General features: G+C 40.2%; 2 protein-coding genes across 3 annotated transcripts; both read right to left on the bottom strand.

The window, feature by feature from the left end:
• Window positions 1-3,765: 3,765 nt before the first annotated feature.
• On the bottom strand, window positions 3,766-12,577 carry LOC122642935 (probable calcium-binding protein CML41). Of its 2 annotated transcripts, XM_043836549.1 has the most exons (3): window positions 8,875-8,878; window positions 6,358-6,362; window positions 3,766-4,408 (listed from the first exon to the last, which is right to left on the bottom strand). In XM_043836549.1, exon 3 carries the CDS (start codon window positions 4,401-4,403, stop codon window positions 3,888-3,890), a length of 516 nt encoding a protein of 171 aa, XP_043692484.1. In that variant the 5' UTR covers window positions 4,404-4,408; window positions 6,358-6,362; window positions 8,875-8,878; the 3' UTR covers window positions 3,766-3,887. The 2 variants fall into 2 exon arrangements, with proteins under 2 accessions (XP_043692484.1, XP_043692486.1); XM_043836551.1 differs by lacking the exons at window positions 6,358-6,362; window positions 8,875-8,878 and adding an exon at window positions 12,573-12,577.
• LOC122643335 (aspartic proteinase CDR1-like) lies at window positions 12,217-13,557 on the bottom strand. Its single transcript, XM_043836970.1, has one exon. The coding sequence runs from the start codon at window positions 13,555-13,557 to the stop codon at window positions 12,217-12,219; it is 1,341 nt and encodes a 446-aa protein (XP_043692905.1).
• Between the last annotated feature and the right edge of the window lie 6,177 nt (window positions 13,558-19,734).

Here is a 19,734-nt window from a genome sequence, read left to right as displayed (position 1 = left end):
GAACCAGCCTTCCCCAGCACAGAACCTGGCCCAAGTAGCCCAAATCCTCCCTGTCGACACCAAAATCCATGTCGACACTCAGAGACCCCGAGTCAACATCGACCCTACCTTCCATTGGCATCGACATATCCCCACTCACTGTCGAGTAGAACATACCTACTATCTATCTCACTTCGACATTTAGAGCATTCGCACCAACACCCAAAAACCCTCCTTAATGTCAATTGTTGTTCATCAACAGTCTCTCGATGTCGGCCATACAAGTCCTCGATATCGAGTTGATCTCAGTTTAATATCGACCCTGTACAAAATCCGAGAATCCCAAACTTGTCATGTTTAGCTGCAATTTCACTTCCTTTCGCGAGCAAACCCAATTTTGGCAACTTGGATGCATATATTGGTTCCCTTAGGCCCCAAGAAACTTTCCTTTTGGCAATAAATCACATGCCCACACCCCAATGACCATTATCTTGACCAAAAATCCATCGTTGATGCATAGACAGCTCTTTTCGACGATCCAGATCAAACCCAGCATCCTTACAAGAATTTAGGAGTGCACACACCCCTCTACATCTATAAATACACTCCCTCTCACGTTGAGGAGGGACCTTTGATTCTTGGAAGTCTAAATCCTTGGACAACTCTCTCTAAGTCCCCCTCCCTTGGCAAGTTCCACTCATATTGAGTGATCCCCGAGTACGGACGACAAAGTGTTGTCTGAATGAGTGACAAATAAGCCTGAACAAGTGGTGATATTGTCTCCATAAACTACTCTCTTGAGTCACAAAAGGAAAACCTCTAACATTCTTTGAGTTCGAAGTTTTTTAACTAGGTAAATTCCCTCTTTTCGCGCTATTTGTCTGATGTTTTGTCATTTTCTTCTCCATTGAAATCCACCCTTCTTTTAAAGATACCGTTGCAGCCTTGCTATTCCACCAGGAGCTCAATTCAAGAAAAGATGAGTGCTACTGCCAACCAATATTAAATGAAAATGCAAAAGATGGCCATAGAAACTAGGAGAAAGGGCACTCATAGAAGATATAAGACAAGGATTCCTCAGCCCGTGAATTACAGAGACCACATCAAGAAGAGAGAGGGATGCCACGCTTCTTAATCAAATCATCGGTAGGGAGCTTACCGTCATGCACTCTCTAACCAAAAACCGAATTAATTACAAGGCTGAATAGATTTATTCCAAACCAAAGAGGACCACGGAACCTTGGGTTCCTAGATCTGATCACCTCCTAAGAAGATTTCACAGTGATGATACCAGCAATGTTTTGGGACCAAAAACAAGCATCGTCCATCAGGGGAAAAGGAATTTTAATCTGCCTTGCCGAATAAAAAATATTCTTAAAAAAAAACCGGAATCCCCCTGAGGGAAAGTCCATCGATTCCCACCAATAAAATCCGAGACCATGCAACCGAAGCCATTTAAAATGGCTAGGTCAAAGGAAGACATCCAATACAATGAAAATGGTTATTTATGACAGTATTTTTACAATAGATTTTTTTTTTCATCGTAAAAAGACTTATTTACAAGGGAAATTTAATTCTATGACTAAAAGTCGAATAATTAACAACGGTATGATATTACCATAGTATAAGAATATGAAACGACGGATTTTTCGTTATCCGTCTTGAATTTTTACTCTATAACGACGAAAATAAATTACCATGGTTAAAAATGATTTGAAACAATGGATATTAATATTCTGTCGTTAAACATACATTTTTTACGGCAGTAAAATAATGCCGTTGTTAATAATTGTATATGTAGGTAACCGTGTCTAACATTTTTTACCACCGAATTCTGTTTCCATTGTAAAAACTAACAGAACCGACAGTGGGTATTTTACTGTCGTATTTAGATACGACGAAAGTCTATCAGACGGATGTGCGACGGAAATTTACTATCAGAAATGAAACATTTGCGACGGAAAATTTTCATAGCAAAAAACCATATTTGTTGTAGTGATCTTACCAACATAAGATGGACCCGTCCATTTATCAAACTAGAAACAGATCTGATTTTCGCTCCCCGCTGCCCATCTTTCGTTGCTTGAGACCAAGTCCCACATCCGGTTAACTCCAAGCCAGATCGCAGATGACTTGTAATAGTGCTTCAACATTCCATCCTGGTTCAAGAATCTTGCCCACATGAAACGACTCAAACCTGATTGCCATGCTTAATTTGCCAAAGAAGCTTACAAAGAATAGACTTGTTCACATCCCTCATGCACTGAATACCAAAGCCTCATTCTCCAAGACTTTCACTCTTACGTTCCTTCTATTCTCTCTCTCTCTCTCTCATACACATTATATCTCTCTTCTCACACACACCCCTCACATTCTTCTTCACACATGCATTTGCAGGTGCATGTTTACTATTATATATATATGGGGTGATGTTCTCTGCCTAGGAGCACGGGGGCGCAAGTTACATCCAGACACATGGGGTGGGATGCAGCAGTCATTTTTGTCATTCAGGGGGTAGTGGCGGTCATTTCCCCTCCAATGTGTCTGGGCACATCTAGCGCCCCCAGTGCAGAGAATATTTTCCATATATATATATATATATATGTCTACGTCTCTCCTCCCCTTGGAAAAGTCCCTTGACCCCTCCCATCTAAGCCCCCCTTGGTTTTGTTCAATCAATGCAGTGTAGGGAGGTCATTTTATGGGGGGGTGGGGGGTGGGAGCCTTCTTTTGGTTCAATCGATGGGGGTGTAGGGAGGTCATTTTATGGGGAGGAGGAGAGAGACACAACGGCGCAGGGTTGGGGGCCACACTCCCGAAAAGGAAACTTTCTTCCTATATGAATGCATTTATGTATACATGTATGTATGCATAAAATAAAGAATGATAGATGGAATGATACTAGTTCCCTACAAGAGATACTTACTAATGGTTAATTGGTCATTCACTCTATATTGCAATAGCAAATAGCAATATTTAGGGATAAGAAGACTTTTTTTTTTTTGTGGTTCAGGTGGGGCGTGCTGCGAGGGAACCCGACGTAGGGGAGAGTACATAGGGTGAGGATAAAAAGGTGAAAGGTGCATACCAAACACCAATGCAGTGAGGAGTTCTTGATCTGCTGGCCAAGCCTCGGACATGCTTTTAAGCAATAAGTGACAAACCGCCAGAGCAAGTCTAGAGCAGCATTTGCTATGCTTTCATGGATGCGTTCTAGGTTGATTCACCTTCTCGCATGATAAAAATAGTTATTTTTATCGCCCCAGAATGCGAAATCAACTTCGATTGCATTCAAAAAATGTATACCAAACACAACCTAGGTCTGTAGGGATAACAAGAAATTATCAAGTTGGGTGCTGTTTGGAGAATGTGTGTTCTTAGTTGTGGAGGTGCCCTTCTTCTCTCTAGAATGTCCTTGAGATGCTCTAGGGCTGCTGTCCTTTGGTTGTAATTATTTTTCTTCTTCTTTCTCAATAGATTTGATTTACTGATAGAATAATAACAAACAGGAAAGCAGTTTTCTGTACGGGAGTGTGGCGTACGCCAGCACTCCCATGTCTCTATCTCTCTCCTCCTTAAAACAAAGGGGACAGAAGTAACTTTTCACATTGGGAGGAGAGAGATAGACTCATGGGAGTGCTGGCATAGGCCACACTCCCGGAGAGAACTATTTCCCTAACAATAATAATAAAAAGACATTACCACGCTTGAACTTCATACTCAGTACTTAGTAAACCTCTTCATTATTATTAATAAGAATAATGTGGTACACACCGGTCTTACAGTCCTAGTGCCTAACCCCACTTGCATTGCAGCTTTCTGAATAAAACAGGGGAAAGGCCATTATTTTTATTTTCGTAAACTTATTTTTTGCCACACATAGAACAGGTTCAAACATTGATACCGGATTAAGCCATCATCTGTTGGAACTCAGCAAAATCAATCACACCGTCGCCGTTGCGGTCGAATGCCTGTATGATGCTCTTGCACTCTTCATTTGACATTTTGTTTCCAAGGCGACTGAATATCCTCTGCAAGCCGTCTGGTGTAATGGACCCAGAACTCTTCGCTACGAACATCTGAAATCCTCTTTTCAGATCATCATCCCCACCTTCACGTTCCATCAACATTGCAAAATCATCAAAGCTGAGCATCAAACTGTCGCCGCCTGCTGCATCAAGTTCATTGATCACACCTTGAGCCTCCTCAGGTGACATGAACTCCCTTTTGGAGGCAAAGTAGGATCTGAGTTCAGATCCTAAGATTTTCCCATTGCCATCAGCGTCCAAGTGGCGAAATATTTGTTGGAGCTCATCATTTCTTGATTGTTTTTTGGAATGCTGAAGGCGATGGACACTTAGCACGAAGCTCTTGTTGGAGAACCATTTGGATAATGTTGCCTTGGATACAACAGCAGTTGCCATTAGAGCTGGGACGTCGAGAGTAGTGTTTTTTGCTTCTTGTTGCCTCTTGCTCTTTGCTGAGATGGAAATGAAAGAACATGCAAAGAGACTTATAGAGAGACTTTGATAGGATGGAGACTTCACGGTAAGTATAAAAGAAGTATTTTTAAGGTATTTTTGCTGTGTGTGAAAGAATCAGAATCGTAGAGCTTAAAAAGGACTGGTTTGGGTTAAAAGTTCCTAAACAATTGCATTGTTAGCATATTTGCCCCAAAAAAAATGCATGGGAGTGCTGCTTTAAGCCAAACCATTTTCAGTGTGAGAAAGAATAAGTATCCAGAGCTTAAAAGGACTGGTTGTTGTAAAAAGTTCCCAAATTGAGTTCTTTATACTTTTATTAATAAATACCTCATTTAGTGCCATTTTAGATATACCGCTGATCAATAGCATTTTTATTAAAATATTTTTTTATGAAAGAAATAAAAAAAAAACCATCCTTCCCGATGCAGTACCACCCGCCCCTCTCCCACCATGCCACCACATTGTGGCCCCTGCCCCTTGAAGCTTCGACACCACCCACCCCTCTCCCAATCCAGCTGCAATCCGCCTCTCTCCCATCTCTGCCTCCATCACTGGTTCCACACCCCCTATTGACCAATATAGCCTTCTCCTATTTCTACAAGGCTAACAGCCAAGGAAATGGGATCTTAAGGGACATTTTAGAAAATACTAAAATCGAGGATCGAGGAGGGTATTTATGAACCCAAAGGGGAAGTGAATTATTCCATTTCCTTGACTGCTAGCCTTATAGCAGGAGCATTCCTGCTACAACTATAGCAGCAAAGCTTTTAACCGCTCCTAGATGTTTTGTTCTCATACCCCGTTATTATAATTTTGATCATAAAACTCTTTAAATCTTTGTTTTTTTTTTTTGGGTAATAATATAAAATTCTTTAAATCACAACGTTAGAGTATTACTGTAGTTTAATAGCAGTCTTTCTATACCACCTCTAATAAATGTTGGGGTCTTTCCTCGTTATTGTAATTTTCTAATTTCTGTTATAAAAATCGTTAAATAGTAGCATTAAAATATTATCACAACTATATATTGACATTTAGTTTCAGCTTTTATATACCGCTGCTCAATATCCACCATCATTATTTATTTTTATTAAACTTAATTTTATATTTTAATTTTATTAAAGATTTCATACATCATCATGTTGAATATGATGAACATTTTACCTTTAGGGTTTTAATATTATTAGATACGGATCGAGTATCAGCTTGATAAACTGAGTCAGACCTTTGTGGTATCAGCTCAGGTATCCCAGTATAAATCGGAAAAATTAAAAAAAAAATCTCTACACTAGATCAACCGTAGATCGCGCATTGGAATCATTTGAAACTCCATAGGAATGTACCATGTCTTGGGATGGCGTCCAACTAATTGACAAAAGTCCCTATTTAGGCCACGGGCCAAGAGCCATGGGGCATGCACTGTGCGTGCGCGGGGGTCTAGGTCTTGTTTCTGGCGTGCCCGCAAGGCCTACAGCCGTGGCCGTACCATACTACGGGCATGGCCTCAACAACCTGCCAGCCAGCTCCATGCTAGCCACATCAGTGCAGCCCCTGCACACTTGGCTGCCACATCAGCCATCCTCTTACATGAAGGCCATGCCAGCCTCACGAAACATCTCTATTATGACACATGCCACCTATGGGGCACACCAAATTTCTCTATCCTAATTCTCTCTCCTAGGAGCGGCTTCTAATTGTGCGACTGCACGGCAACAATTATATTTCCATTATCCGGCATCATAATTACGTAATTCTAGTTGTGTTGGAAAGGCGAATATGTACTGTACATTTCTCATTTTGAAGGTTCTGTCCCATTCTTCTATTTGACCCTCTGAACATGCAGATGAACCCGCAATCAATGCACCATCCTATGGAACTGGCATTTCCAAAACACTAGGCCTTCACCCAAGGCATTTGAAGGGTGTCAAACACTGCAAAACAATGAGGTACACTGTCCCATGCTGCCACATAAGACCGGATGTTCTAGCATCATTGCCAAATGTCCAAAATTCCCATGTGAGCTATATATCAATACTCTACTGATTTTTGTGACTGCCATAATCACCAAAATACCCCTAGATGCTGAGTATCACCTATCTAGGCCATTTGTACTCTATAAAATTTTAGAAATGCCCCTGCAATACTCTCTATGCCTATAAATGATAGAATTGCACCTAGATGACTGCCAATCACTGTGGGACCTTTGTGTACACTGCCAAACCTGTGTATGATGTTGCTACCACTATAAACACATTAAGAATTACTAGGGATGCTAGGAACACTGTCTAGCCACCGCCTACACTGCCAGAAGTCTGGCAACTCATCTAGAGTGTTGCTTTTACTGTACTAACCTTTGTAACTGTCATGGACTGTCATTATCACTATAGTGAAACTTTTTATTTTTGCTAAAGGTCAGCAATGCGTATATTAATATGTAAATGAAAGATACATAAGGTGATTACAGGGCATAAATCAGAAATTCTATCTCAAAACTAGGGAGTTCACCTTCGGCATTGCCATCAGCAAACCTCCCCAGTTAGGAGAAGAAAACAGCCTTGCAAAACGATGCAATAGTCAAGGAAATCTGTAATAGGGCCTGCCTAACGCATCATAGCCAACCTTAGAACCAATGAAATCTGGCATTGAAATCCATTTTCTGTCACTTTTCTGCTTGGCTGCATAGTTTGCTAATGCATCAGCCAGTACATTTGCTTCCCTATAGCAGTGGGTAAGTCTCCACTGAATTGAGTCCAGATATTGTGAAATCGACCACCATTTCTGCAGGGCTTGCCATGGAATCTTGCAACTTAGAATCGCAGTGACCATTGCAACGGAGTCACTTTCAATCCAAAGCTTGTCGATGCCAAGATCCCTTGCCTCTTTCACTCCCACCACAAAAGCTGCCAGTTCAGCCATGAAATTGGTCCCCACTCCTTGGAATGCTGCAACACACATAATAGGCATACCTAAATGATCACGGAATAATCCTCTTGCACCTGCAGAACCTAGGTTCCCCAGGGAAGACCCATCGATGTTGAGCTTAATCCATCCAGGCGGTGGCGGTTTCCACCTTACTTCAAAGATGCTCTTCATTGGAGTTTTTGAGATAGTAACCCGCAGTCTTCTAGCCAAAACCAACTCCTGCACTGATTTGACTTTGGTTTCATCCAGGCTGCTTCCATCCAACACTTCCTTAAGAATTAGACTAATCACATGAGAAAGTGTTCTATGCATGTTGTCATACCGCCGCCTGTTGCGCTCCATCCTTATTTGCTGGCAAGTAATTGTAAGTAGAGAATTCCATACTTTGGGTAATGACACCACCTTGGATTTCCTCCTCCACCATGAAAATAAGAGCTCTATGGAGGGAAACCCAATCCAATTTTTGTTGAAGATGAAGAGAATTTCCTTCCACACCTGAATCGCAAAATTGCACTCCAAGAAAATGTGGGTCTTAGTCTCACAGTCCGCTACAGAAAGTTCACATCTTGAAGCGAGAGACACTGATTTTCGCTTGACCTTGTCATCAGTGGGTAGTGCCCCGTGTGCTAAACGCCATCCAAAAATAGAGTTTCTAGGCTGCAAACTGCGTTGCCACATTGCCCATATCCACTCAGGTTGTGGCGCTTTCATCCTCAAGGCATCCCAAGCTGACCTCACTGTGAATACTCCAGCCTTAGTATGAGCCCAAAATCTGCAATCTTCCCTAGTAGAGCTCGTAATTTCTAAGGACCTAACTGCAGTAAAGACTTCATTGAGAGCTAGGATTGCTGCCAAAGGGAAAACCCAGTTACCATCTTCCAAAAAATCAGACACTTTAGGTTTTAGAGAGCGTGGTATTGTAGCTGGCTGCATCAACTCCTCAACACTGTTCTCCCCGACCCATTTATCGTACCAGAACCTGATGGAGCTTCCATTTCCCACAACCCACCGCTCCACAGCGTTAGTGAAGCTCCAAACCTTTCTAAGACCCGGAAGAATGGTAGAGGAACCGACTGTGGGTTTTAGTGACCCATCTGCTTTCATCAACCTCCCCCGCAAGATGCATGCGAATGTAGACTTCTCGGTCTTGATGGTCCAAGCCAATTTAGCACGAAGGGCCAGGTTAAGGTCCCTGAAAAGCCTTATACCCAGGCCGCCTTCTTCCTTAGGTTTGCAGGCTGCATCCCATACATCGAACAGTGATTGCTTTAGTGCTCTCAGCCTCCCCAGTCCAAATGAAGTTGTGAGTCCATCTTTCTAAAGCTTCTACTACTGCCTTTGGCCATCACTGTAGTGAAACAAGATGCACTATGTTGACCAAAACAACACACATGTACTGTGTTGACAACAATGACAACCAAGACAGAGACACTGTCATCTACACTGTGTGTTCAACATGAACAGTTAAGAGGAAAAAAAAAAGAAAGACACGAAGACAGTCAAAATCACTATTTCTCTTTGGTCTTGCCATCAACAGTGTAGTTATTGTAGCCGTTGTTAGGAAAATCTTTCATCAATCCATTAAACAAGGATTTTTTTTTAATCAATCAATCAAATTTATACACATTAAAAAGAAGCATTAGATCCAAATGTGTGGTTAGTTGGGGCCTGCATGATCTGTTTCTGGGCCATGTTTCTATTCTAGAAATGGCTTTTTGTATTTCTGTTACTAGGTTAAATTTCTGGATAAAAAAACGCGTTTGGTAACGCATAATAATTTCTATTTCTTGGTTAGAAAAGAAACAAAATTTGTTTGTTATGCACAATCATTTCTGTTTCTAGAACTTTATAAAATTTCAAAAAAACCATTGAATACCCAAAAAATTGGTGGAAGTAGAGGTGACGGTGGAGGTGGTGGCGGTATTGGTGGTGGTGGTGTCATGGCGACAATGGTGGAGGTGGAGGTGGCAGTAGTGGTGGCGGAGGTGGAGGTGATGGCTGTGGGGTGCTAGTGGCAATGGCAGTGGTGGAGGTAGAGGTGATGGTTGAAGTTGAATTGGAGGTGGAGTTTTATTTTAAACATGAAAAACTTTGCCCATCAAATTAACCATGTGCTCATTAAAGAGAAACTCTCCCCCCTTATTTCTTCTTTTTATTTTTGGGACATAGAAGCTACAAATTCGAGGTTTTTCTTTTCCTATTTCTTAGTAACTTTTTTTGTTCCGGTTCATTCTCGGGAACAAAAAAAGTGAACCGGTCTTAAGAAACGGATTTCTGTTATTTTTTTTGTTCCCAAGAACAAAAAAACAAAGAAATAGAGAAACAAAAGTGTTATCATGCATGCCTTGGTCATTCTCTATATATTGCAAAACCAAATAGCGACCATTAAGTATAAGAAGAATTTTTTTTTTGGGTTCAGGTGGGACCCACTACTAGGCAGCCAAGAGAATGGATCATCTGCACGTACCAACAGGTGTATGTACATGTGAGAGCCAATCACATTTTAATTTTGTTTCCATAAAAACCCCTCTTCCTCTTGTAAATGGCAAAAATAGGACAGATGATTGGCTCCCACATGTACATTCACCTGTTGGTATGTGCAGAGGAACCGGGGGTGGGCGCCAAGGGGGGCAGCCTTTGATGTGGGGTGGGGAAGAGTACATGGGTTGGGGATGGAAAGGGTGGAAGGTGCATATCAAGCACCAATGCAATGAGGAGTACTTGATCTACTGACCAAGCATTGGTTATGCTTTCAAGCGAGCAGTGCCAAACCACCAGAGCAAGTCTAGGTCTGCAAGGATAACAAGAAATTACAAGCTGGGTGCTGTTAGAAACGTGTTTATTCTTCTTAGTTGTGTAGGTGCCCTTCTTCTTTCAGGAATACCCTTGAGATGCTCTAGGGCTGCTGTCCTTTGGTTATAATTATTTTTTTTTCTTTCTCATAAATTTGATTTATCGATTAAAAAAAAAAAGACATTACCAAGCTTGAACTTCATACTCAGTACCTAGCAAACCTGTTCATAATTATTAATTATGTGGTACACACCTGTCTTACTTTCAAAGAACATGCAAAGAGACTTATATAGAGACTTTGATAGGATGGAGACTACAAGGCAATTAAAAAAAAAGTTTTAAGGTACTTTTGCTGTGTGTGAAAGAATCAGAATCTAGAGCTTAAAAAGGACTGGTCTAGGTTAAAAGTTCCTAAACATTGCATTGTTGGCATATTTGTCCAAATAAACATTCATGGGAGTGTTGCCAAAAGCCAAACTATTTTCAGTGTGTGAGTGAAAGAATAAGTATCCAGAGTTTACAGGACTGGTTCTTGTAAAAAGTTCCCTAACTTTGCAATATTGTTGTGATATTGGCGGCCCACCCAACAAACGTTCATAGAAGTTTATGATTCAGTGCCTGTAGGCATGGTTCTAAGTATCGGTGTCGTATCGCCCGTATCGATTTTGTTAGTCACCGATACCGATATCGTGCCAATACCGTATTAGTAGTACGGTACAGACAAGGGGTAAAAAATGATCAAAAAACTCATTTTTTTAAAAATTTCAAGGATATTAATTTTATCCGATACAACCGATCCAGGCCAATACCGTATCAATATCGTATCAATTTTGTATGTTGCCGATACCCGTTCCGATACCGTGCACTAAAACCATGCCTGTAGGGGGTTTGAGTGATGATGGACAGTCTTGCTTCCACATTCTACACTTCACACTTAGAACACTCCATTCAAAAGTCATACAAATATATACAAGTTTTAAAAAGAAAAAGTATGTAAAATCCTTAATTAACAAATAAACAAGCTTTGGGAGGGAATTAATAAATAATAACTAATCTAACCTTATTCTCTACCAAACAAATATGGACCAAGGAAGCATATGATTCAGTGCCTGTAGGGGGTGTCAATTTCCAATATGAATTGCCAAACTAACATTAAGTGGTTGTATATAAAAAACGCTCCTACTAGATGTTTTGTACTCATACCCTGTTATTATAATTTTTATCATAAAATTCTTTTAATCACAATTATAGAATATTAATGCAGTTTAATAGCCATCTTTCTATACCGCATCTAAGGGCAGATAAACTATGATTTCCATTTCAATTTTAGATTGATTTTATGAAATAGTCAATAAATAGATTTCTTGATAAAAAATTGAAATTGTTTTGATTGTATCAATATGAATTATTTCAAGAATAAAAAAAATCCATTTGATAATTCAATTTCTAAGAATAGATTCTCTATCTTTCTTTGGGAAGGGTGGTGGTGGCAGTGGCGGTGTAGTGGGGTGGCAGCAGTGGTGGTGGCAATGCAATGGTGGTGGTGAGAACATTACAAGAAGAAGTGTGATTTTTTATTTTTAACATTAAATTACTACTTTTCCCATCAAATTAACCAAGTGGTCATTAAATAGCAAGAGTTTTTACCCAAAAAAAAATTATATAGTGTTGCACAAAGAATGTTGCCGGAGGGAAACCCTCGGACTGTGCAACTTTCAATTATCTAGTAAAATCAGCGGCGAAGAACGGGTACTCTTCTACTCAGGTTTCGGATTTTCCTACCATTGTGATGAATGCTGGTTCCATGTAGTTTTGATGGCTGAGCTACTCTCCCTTTCTTTGTTTCTCTGTAATCATCTAGGAATGCCTGGACATTAAACATTTGTATTCTCCTTTTTTCTTAATATACCTTTGTTGACCCTTTAATAAAAAAGTAATGTATATAGGGTAGATGCAAAAGCAGAAAATATTGAGAATGTCATTATTATAAACAAATAGTTCAAAAGTCACATATCCATGAAATATTCAACACATGAAACTAATGCTTGGAGCAATCAGCTGACTTGAAATAGACCTTCTTTTCTTCCAGATCATGGCCAACCAAAAAATCCATTTGAGCTATGTTTCCGAAGATACCCACACCAACAACACGAGGGTAAGGGACAATGGCAAAGCATACAGCTTCTTTAGATCTCCGAAAAAAAGTATTCAGGGGTTTCAACTTGACGTCGGCATCGGCAAAATGGACAGTGACTAAAACATTGACATCAATACCAGGTTCATAGCACAAGGGAAAAAATTCAGAGTCTACAAAACTTTCACCATGAATCAATTTCTTCACTTCTGATTCAAGATTACGGTAGAAATCAAATTCGATATATGTCAACGTTGTACCAGAATCGAGGATAATGTTTCCCTCATCAGCAACACCCTTCGATGAATTCTTGTATGGCAATCTCTTGTTTCCGACACTAATTGCTTCAAGGGTCACATAATATAATGTAGTCGGATCCTTTATCACTAAAGGAGTGGAGACGACATCATCACCCGAAACGTCAGCTTCACCACCAAAATTCAATTTGCTTGTCACATTTTCCTTCTCAAAAGGGACCAAGCAGTAGGAGAACTTGCCACCAATAGATGATTTCAGTTGCGAAATCAGTGATAGCGGACCCCCTCCGAGGCCAACTAGACCACTTTCTCGGTCATTGAAGGAGGAGCCACCTTCGTTGTGCCCACAACCAAATATTTTATTTGGTAAATCGACTGATCTACCACTAGTAGAACCCAATCTAAATGTCTCACTTGCAAGAAACCCTTTAGTAGATGATCCGTCCCCATAATAATAGCTGTACTTACAATCATTAGTTCCAGGTGCACATACTCTACCTTCACCAGCTATCAGATCACATTCTTTAGATTTGCATGATAAGTTTCGATAGGTTGATGACTTGTTAGGATCAAATAGAGGAGGTTTTTGCTTGTAATATTTTTCGCAAGGCTTGCATTGAATCCAAATAAGATCACTACCTGTATCAGCAATTGCGAACCTCTCCACTGGTGGAGTTCCAAATGACATTTTCATGAGATAAGAACCATTATTATCAGTTACAACCTGCGATGAAACTTCCAATGGAGAAATTGCGGAATGTATTAAACTATTGGCACGGGACATTGATCGGCGGAACGCATTCTGCAGACGCACAAAATGAGTAACTGATGGGTCATAGAAAGGAGAGAGCAATGAATCCCGGTGGATAATATCAACACTAAACCCACCATTATCCCCAGCTTCACCTAGGGCAAATGTGGATAGGTAAATAGAGAAGACTATGACTAGAGCAGGTACGGATGAACAAGAACTAAAAGAAGCAACCATGATTTTGTAGAGAGTAGAGCGTGATGTGAGAAATGGAGAGGTTACAAGAAATATATGGAAGTTACAGAAAAGAGACGAGAAATATATGGAAGTTACAAAAGAAGAGAGACTACAAGACGTTACAAGAGATACATGGAAATTATAAAAAAAGAGGGACTACAAGACGTTAGAAGAGATACATGTGAGTAGAGAGATGTTACTTAGAGTTTTTCAGTTTATAAACTTTAGGCCATTCCACGGTTCTAAAAGTGGGTTAACCTTTTGGGATTGGTGTGTGGTTTGTGTGATTACACTTTCATAAAAAAAACGAGTTTATAAACTTTAGGACTCCATCTGATCTGCCATGTGGCAGCGTACCAAAATGGCCCATGCTCTATGATTTTACCGTATACTCTCTCTCTCATTTTACCGTATACACAATGGATTGTAATTTCATCGATCAGAGCATCATATAATTGTTATTCCGTTTGGTAGGATAGAAAATTCTTTCATTCCGGATTACTATACTGGAAATGGAATATGGAACCCGATTTCGTAAGGGATTGAAACAAGGACCTTCATCTGCTGCTATAACTGGAGCGTTGCTGTGCGCATCGTGCGGCGCAGCAGCGGCCATGTGTGCACAGTAGGGCCCACTGTGCACACATGGCCATTGCTGCGCCGCACGATGCGCACAGCAACGCTCCTGTTACAGTAGCAGATAAAAGTTCTTGAAACAGAACTTATAATAGGAATATTTAGCTAAATTTTGGTTTGTAAGTGATGAACCATAATGAGAATCAATCAATCAACGGATGACACCTTGCGGGTCGACCCATAGCCGATCCGACCAGTTCGACTAAAGCAAACCATAAGGGATGAAAAGAGTGAAGAATGTTCGTAAGTGGTTCATCAATCAATTGACGGATGAACAAATCCGAATTTACCAATCGGTCGCCGAATTAGATCAGATCGGGCTAGTCAACTCAGATCGGACTCAAAACTCTAAGTGCCTAAGGCGGTTAACTAAGCTAACTACAGGTCTGGCAGGGTCAAGGTCATGCTTTCTTCATGATTTCTAACTCGATAGGTGTCAAGCCCAGAGAGTGACACCTAGGACTACATGAATCCAGAACTACCGTCCATGAACAGATAATTCTCATACCAATCTAGCAATTCAAACCTATAAATAGTAACGTCTATTCCAGGTAAAGGGGCCTCTCACTCACTTTATAGCTCTTAGAATTTGAGAATCTTATCTGTTCAAGAGATCTAACTTAGGCATCGGAGTGTGCTAACTAGCTCGAGCCGGCACTCTTTTGTCTTGTGTTGTTTACCTATGCAGGTCAGTTCGGCCAGGTGGATAACAGCTCGGATTTCACAGCAACAGATTAGCGCCGTCTATGGGAAACGCTAGGTCAAAGCCATAAGTCATGGTAACCGACAGAGCGAACAATTCACGATCGGGGACAGCTGTGCGACAGGCAATTCCCGTCGAGAGGGAAGTCGGGTTGATGGTGGCCCAGTCACACGTCAGACAACCCGAGCTCTACCACTGAGTCCAGTAACCCAAGGGCAATGGCCTTTGGAGGCAAGAGATAGATTTTAGCATTGAAATTTGACATATGGATAATCCATATGGTTTTCTACTTATCAGATAAATTGCAACATCTATATTTAAAAGCCAATAAAATTTAAAAAAAAATGATGACACATTGATTGATTTATATGTCTATTTCTTTCCTCAATTTCAAAATTATTGAATTTTTTTTTTCTTTTCTTTTCTTGGCTTCGAAACATAACCTAATATTATAAGGAAAATATGTCAATGAATAAGAGAGATACATAATATGTATAGGGAAAGAAAAGTTGTTTTGTGTTTTTTTTTTTTTTTTTTTTTTTTTGTAAAGCAGGATGTATACTTTTTCATTATATCCTAACTAAAGTGGGATATAATTTTTATTTAGGTCAAGCGCACACACCAGCTCAAAAGGGTTAACAAACCTTTCAAGGCCGCGGAGTGCAAATAAACCCACGCACAGATCTGCTCAAAAGGGTTAACAAACCTTTCAAGGCCACGAAGTGCTAATAAACACAAACTCATACACGCCAACCAGCTGATGTGGGAATAAACCCCACCTCACAAGTGGCTTATAATTGGTGATAGTGAGGGTATCAAAATTGAACTGAAGAAACTATTATAATTAATCTTGTGAATCGATCTAGTGGTAGATTTGGAATTGAATACAAACTGAAAACGAATCAAATATGAATCAAATGCTAGAACGGAATACAAATCCAAACCGAACCAAATTGAATTGGTTTGGATTGCGTACACAGTTTCATAATCGAATTGGTTCTCACTTCGATTCGGTTCACACTAGCAATCCCTTGAACTGAATCGAATACCTGGAACCGAACCGATTTGCTAGCTTAGGTTAAGGTTGTCACGGGTGTCGCATTATAATAGTATGTGATCCAATTGGTTTACCCAAAGATATAAATCATTACTGAGCTAGCACTGAGTATGTTTTAATATATAGATGATACTAGTTCATTGCCTAACAATCTATTGGGTTCTCTAAGCAAACGACATAGACGAGCACACCAATAGGGTGCAATGGAATAATTTTGTACAAAGGAGGATAGCAATGTCATTTCATGTAAGAAAGATATAGAGAGAGCAGGGATTCTAGCGTACCCTCTTTTGGCGGCTCATAAAACCTTGTTCATTAATAATAATAAATCTAGGGAAAAGCTGTTTGTAACCAAGGTGGTTAGAGCATAAGATGTAACTTCTCTTTTTTGTCCATCAATAGACATCTATTGCTCTTGTCACATTAGGGATTAAATTGTCATTTCACTTTTGGTAGATGGTAGGAAAAAATGAGAAGGGTTTCTATTATATGGGCATTAAGGTAATTTCATTGTCATGTACATACCATAGAGGGGAAGTAACTTGCTGGAGTCGCCGGTAATAGCCAGAATATGCAGGTTCGTACTAGTTTCTTGTAACTCCCTCTCCCTCTCCCTCTCTGGGGCTGGCTACTTCTTCCCCACCCCCCATCCCTATACAACTCCCCACAGCACCTCCTCTGTCTCCCACCCGAATCATTGTCCCCTCCAATTCCTCCAATTTCTCACATGGGGGTGAAAATGACCACCCTACCCCCTGCCGGAAAACACTGCTCAAGGTGGGGTCCACTCCCCCTATTAGAGGAATTGGAGGTGCCCGCGAATTGCAGTGATAATTATTCCTCCCACCCCTTCCTTGACTCCACCAACCCCCGCTCTATTTGCTGCCCGCCCCAACCCCATGCAACTACCCCTTCCCTGACAACTATGACGTTGAAGAGGGGTCGGCATCTATTGTAGAAGGCACCATTGAGAGCTCCTAGGGAATGATATCGGTTAGAGAATATTTCCTGTTACTCTCCATTTCAAGCTTGGACAGCTTCCACAACCGATGAATTCATGGATTTTTCCTATAAGTTTGCAGAAACTTGCAGAGAAGCTAGATGTGTAATAAAAGGAAGATGAGGAAATCAATAGACTGAAATCCCCCTTTCCCATTGATGTATTTGCTTTGGGCCTTTAGTTTGTCCATGCACCTAAGGGTGTCAAACGGTGCGGTTTTGGTTATACGGGGCGGTTCTGGTTTGGTACACATTTTGCGAGTTAAAAATCAAAACCGTACCGGATAAGAATCACCCGTAATCAAAATCGTTTTAAATGCGGTGTGGTTTTAGCGGTTTCTATTCGGTTTTCGTTATCCGGTTTGCATGCGGTTTGTAATACCGGTTTCACCTTTGTACCCTTGAATTTTATTTTCCATATCCTTGTTATGCGGGAGAAATTAAATTGTTTCATACACATCTAACTCTAGGCAAAGTTCAGTTACACATGCTAGTTGCAATGATAATTTTAAGTGATTACTCAAGGCCGCAAAGTACCACAAGGGAAACCAACCTGAGGACATCACCAATCCATACCCCACTCAATTCATTAATTAAGTCCACCAAGACATGCTCGTACTAAAACCTTTCGTCCTTTCATGAATTTGGCACTCATAGTGAAATTCACAAAAAATCTCAATAAGGAGTCCTAATATTTAGAGTATTTAACCACCTTCTTAAACAAATAAAAATATTCTTAATCTCGATTTTCTATCCAGTTTCTATTCGGTTAACCGACGGTTTTTCGGTTTTGAATCGAACCAAACCGATAATAGAACCTATGAAATCAGAATCGCATCGTTTTTATACAGTACAATTTGGTTCGATCATAAATGGTCAATTCCTATTCTACCCTTTAACTAAATGGATTTGACATATTTAAACAACCTGTTACTTAAGAATGTGAAATTACTTTATGGGGCACTATTTTCTGGGTGGGACGCAGGGGCCATGCCGCACGAACCAGCCAATAAGAGCACATGTGGTGGCACAAAAGGGGGTGAAATTTTCCGCCATACATGGGGAGCATGGCGGTCATTTCGGTGGCCGGCCCTGCATCCCACGCAGAAAACATTCTCCCCTTATTTACCCATCTATTGAACCTGGAAACAACTATATATATTTAAGGCATATAATGTTCGGTTACAAAGTCGGTTTGTGACATGCTTTGTTACAAATAGTCACAGCCTAAATCTAGGCTTGACACCAAACAGTTTACTAATCAGTTTCATTTCGGGTTTTAACCATTTAGTTTCCATTGGGTCTATAGGTGCGAGCCCACTTTGACATCTAAGAGGCCCATGGGTAGGAGATAGGCCCTCCATGGACCATAGACATAATATATAGTTACTATATTATAGTCCATTCCTCTTCATAGTCTTGAAAGCTACAATATGTATGGATTTTTTTTTTTTTTTTTTTTTTTGGATGTTCCTCTATATAAGTATCAGTAGCCCTAATTCTTTTTTTTTAATAGAGTTAGAGAATACCATGATCGAACCAGAAACTATCACTAGTTTTCTTTTGCTAACTCCCTCTCTTTCTATTTTTCTCTCTTTTTTATCTTTCTTATTAAAAGCTGCATCCAATTTCCCATCTTTCTCCCTCCCTCAGCAGGAGAAACAAGAAAGAGAAATAGGGAGAGAGAGATAGTGACAGAGAGCTAGAGTGACACGGAGAGAGAGAGGGAGATTTATCTTCCTCCATGAAAGGTTTTTTGTTCTTGATTTTTTAAGTTCAAGAATTAAGATGACTGTTGTATTGATTATTATATCACAAAGAAATGGCAGGTGTTTTAATTTACCACTTGAGACATTTTATTTGAAGTAAATTTTGACATATGAGCAAACCCTAGGGCAGGATTTTCCATCAAAAAAAAAAAAAAAAACCCTAGGGCAGGATTATGAAAATCAAAATCGGGATTGAATCGGTCAGTGCTGGTTCTGACTTGGAATCGGTCAGAATGTTCGACCGATCCAATTCTGATTTTGAAATAGTGCCCCAAGGTGTCTTATCTACAAAATTTTGGTCTTGTTTGATTTGCCATGTGAACAAAAGTCCTAGAGCAGGGTTATGAAATAAGAAATTGGGGATTGATGAACTATATTTGAAATCAACCAATCAACGAATGACACGTTGCGAACCAGATAATGGTTGAACCAACCAATAAACCCGAATCAAACAGTGGCAGAACATAAAAGATCAAATAATGTACAAAACCGGTTCACCGTTCAAACGATGAACGAGCAAACCCAAGCTTATCAATTGGACACCGAGTCAAGTAGGGATCGACCTAGTCTACTTAGATCGAACTTGGAACTCTGGATATAAACCTGCATAGTTAATTGACCTAACCATATGCCTAGACTGGTCAAGGCCATGCTTTTTCCGTGATTCACAACCCAACAGGTGTCGGATCCTAAAGAATGACACGTAGGATCACATGAGATCCTAGCTATTGTCTCCAAATAGGAAAACCCCACACCGATCTAGTAACTCAAACATATAAATAGCAACACCTATTCTAGGTATGGGGGACTCTCTCATTTTCAAGCTCTTTAAATTTGAGAATTTATCTGTTGCAGTGATCTTTTTTTTTTTTTTTTGGTAATTAATAAATTATCTGATTAAAAGCATGGGTACAGCCAGTGGCTTCATTTAGGCAAAGGGTATGAAGCCATGGAATGGTAAGCGGCCAATCTGTCTTACACATGATGGATAGGGCCTTCCTAGCCAGGGTATC

The sequence above is a fragment of the Telopea speciosissima genome, chromosome 10, assembly GCF_018873765.1.
Source record: "Telopea speciosissima isolate NSW1024214 ecotype Mountain lineage chromosome 10, Tspe_v1, whole genome shotgun sequence".
Taxonomy (NCBI): Eukaryota; Viridiplantae; Streptophyta; class Magnoliopsida; order Proteales; family Proteaceae; genus Telopea; species Telopea speciosissima.
The sequence above is the reverse complement of the archived record's forward strand: the minus strand, read 5'-3'. Positions and strand labels throughout refer to the sequence as shown.

Coding starts and splice junctions, on each gene's coding strand:
- LOC122642935 (XM_043836551.1), bottom strand. CDS start 4,403: ATGGCAACTGCTGTTGTATCCAAGGCAACATTATCCAAATGGTTCTCC.
- LOC122643335 (XM_043836970.1), bottom strand. CDS start 13,557: ATGGTTGCTTCTTTTAGTTCTTGTTCATCCGTACCTGCTCTAGTCATA.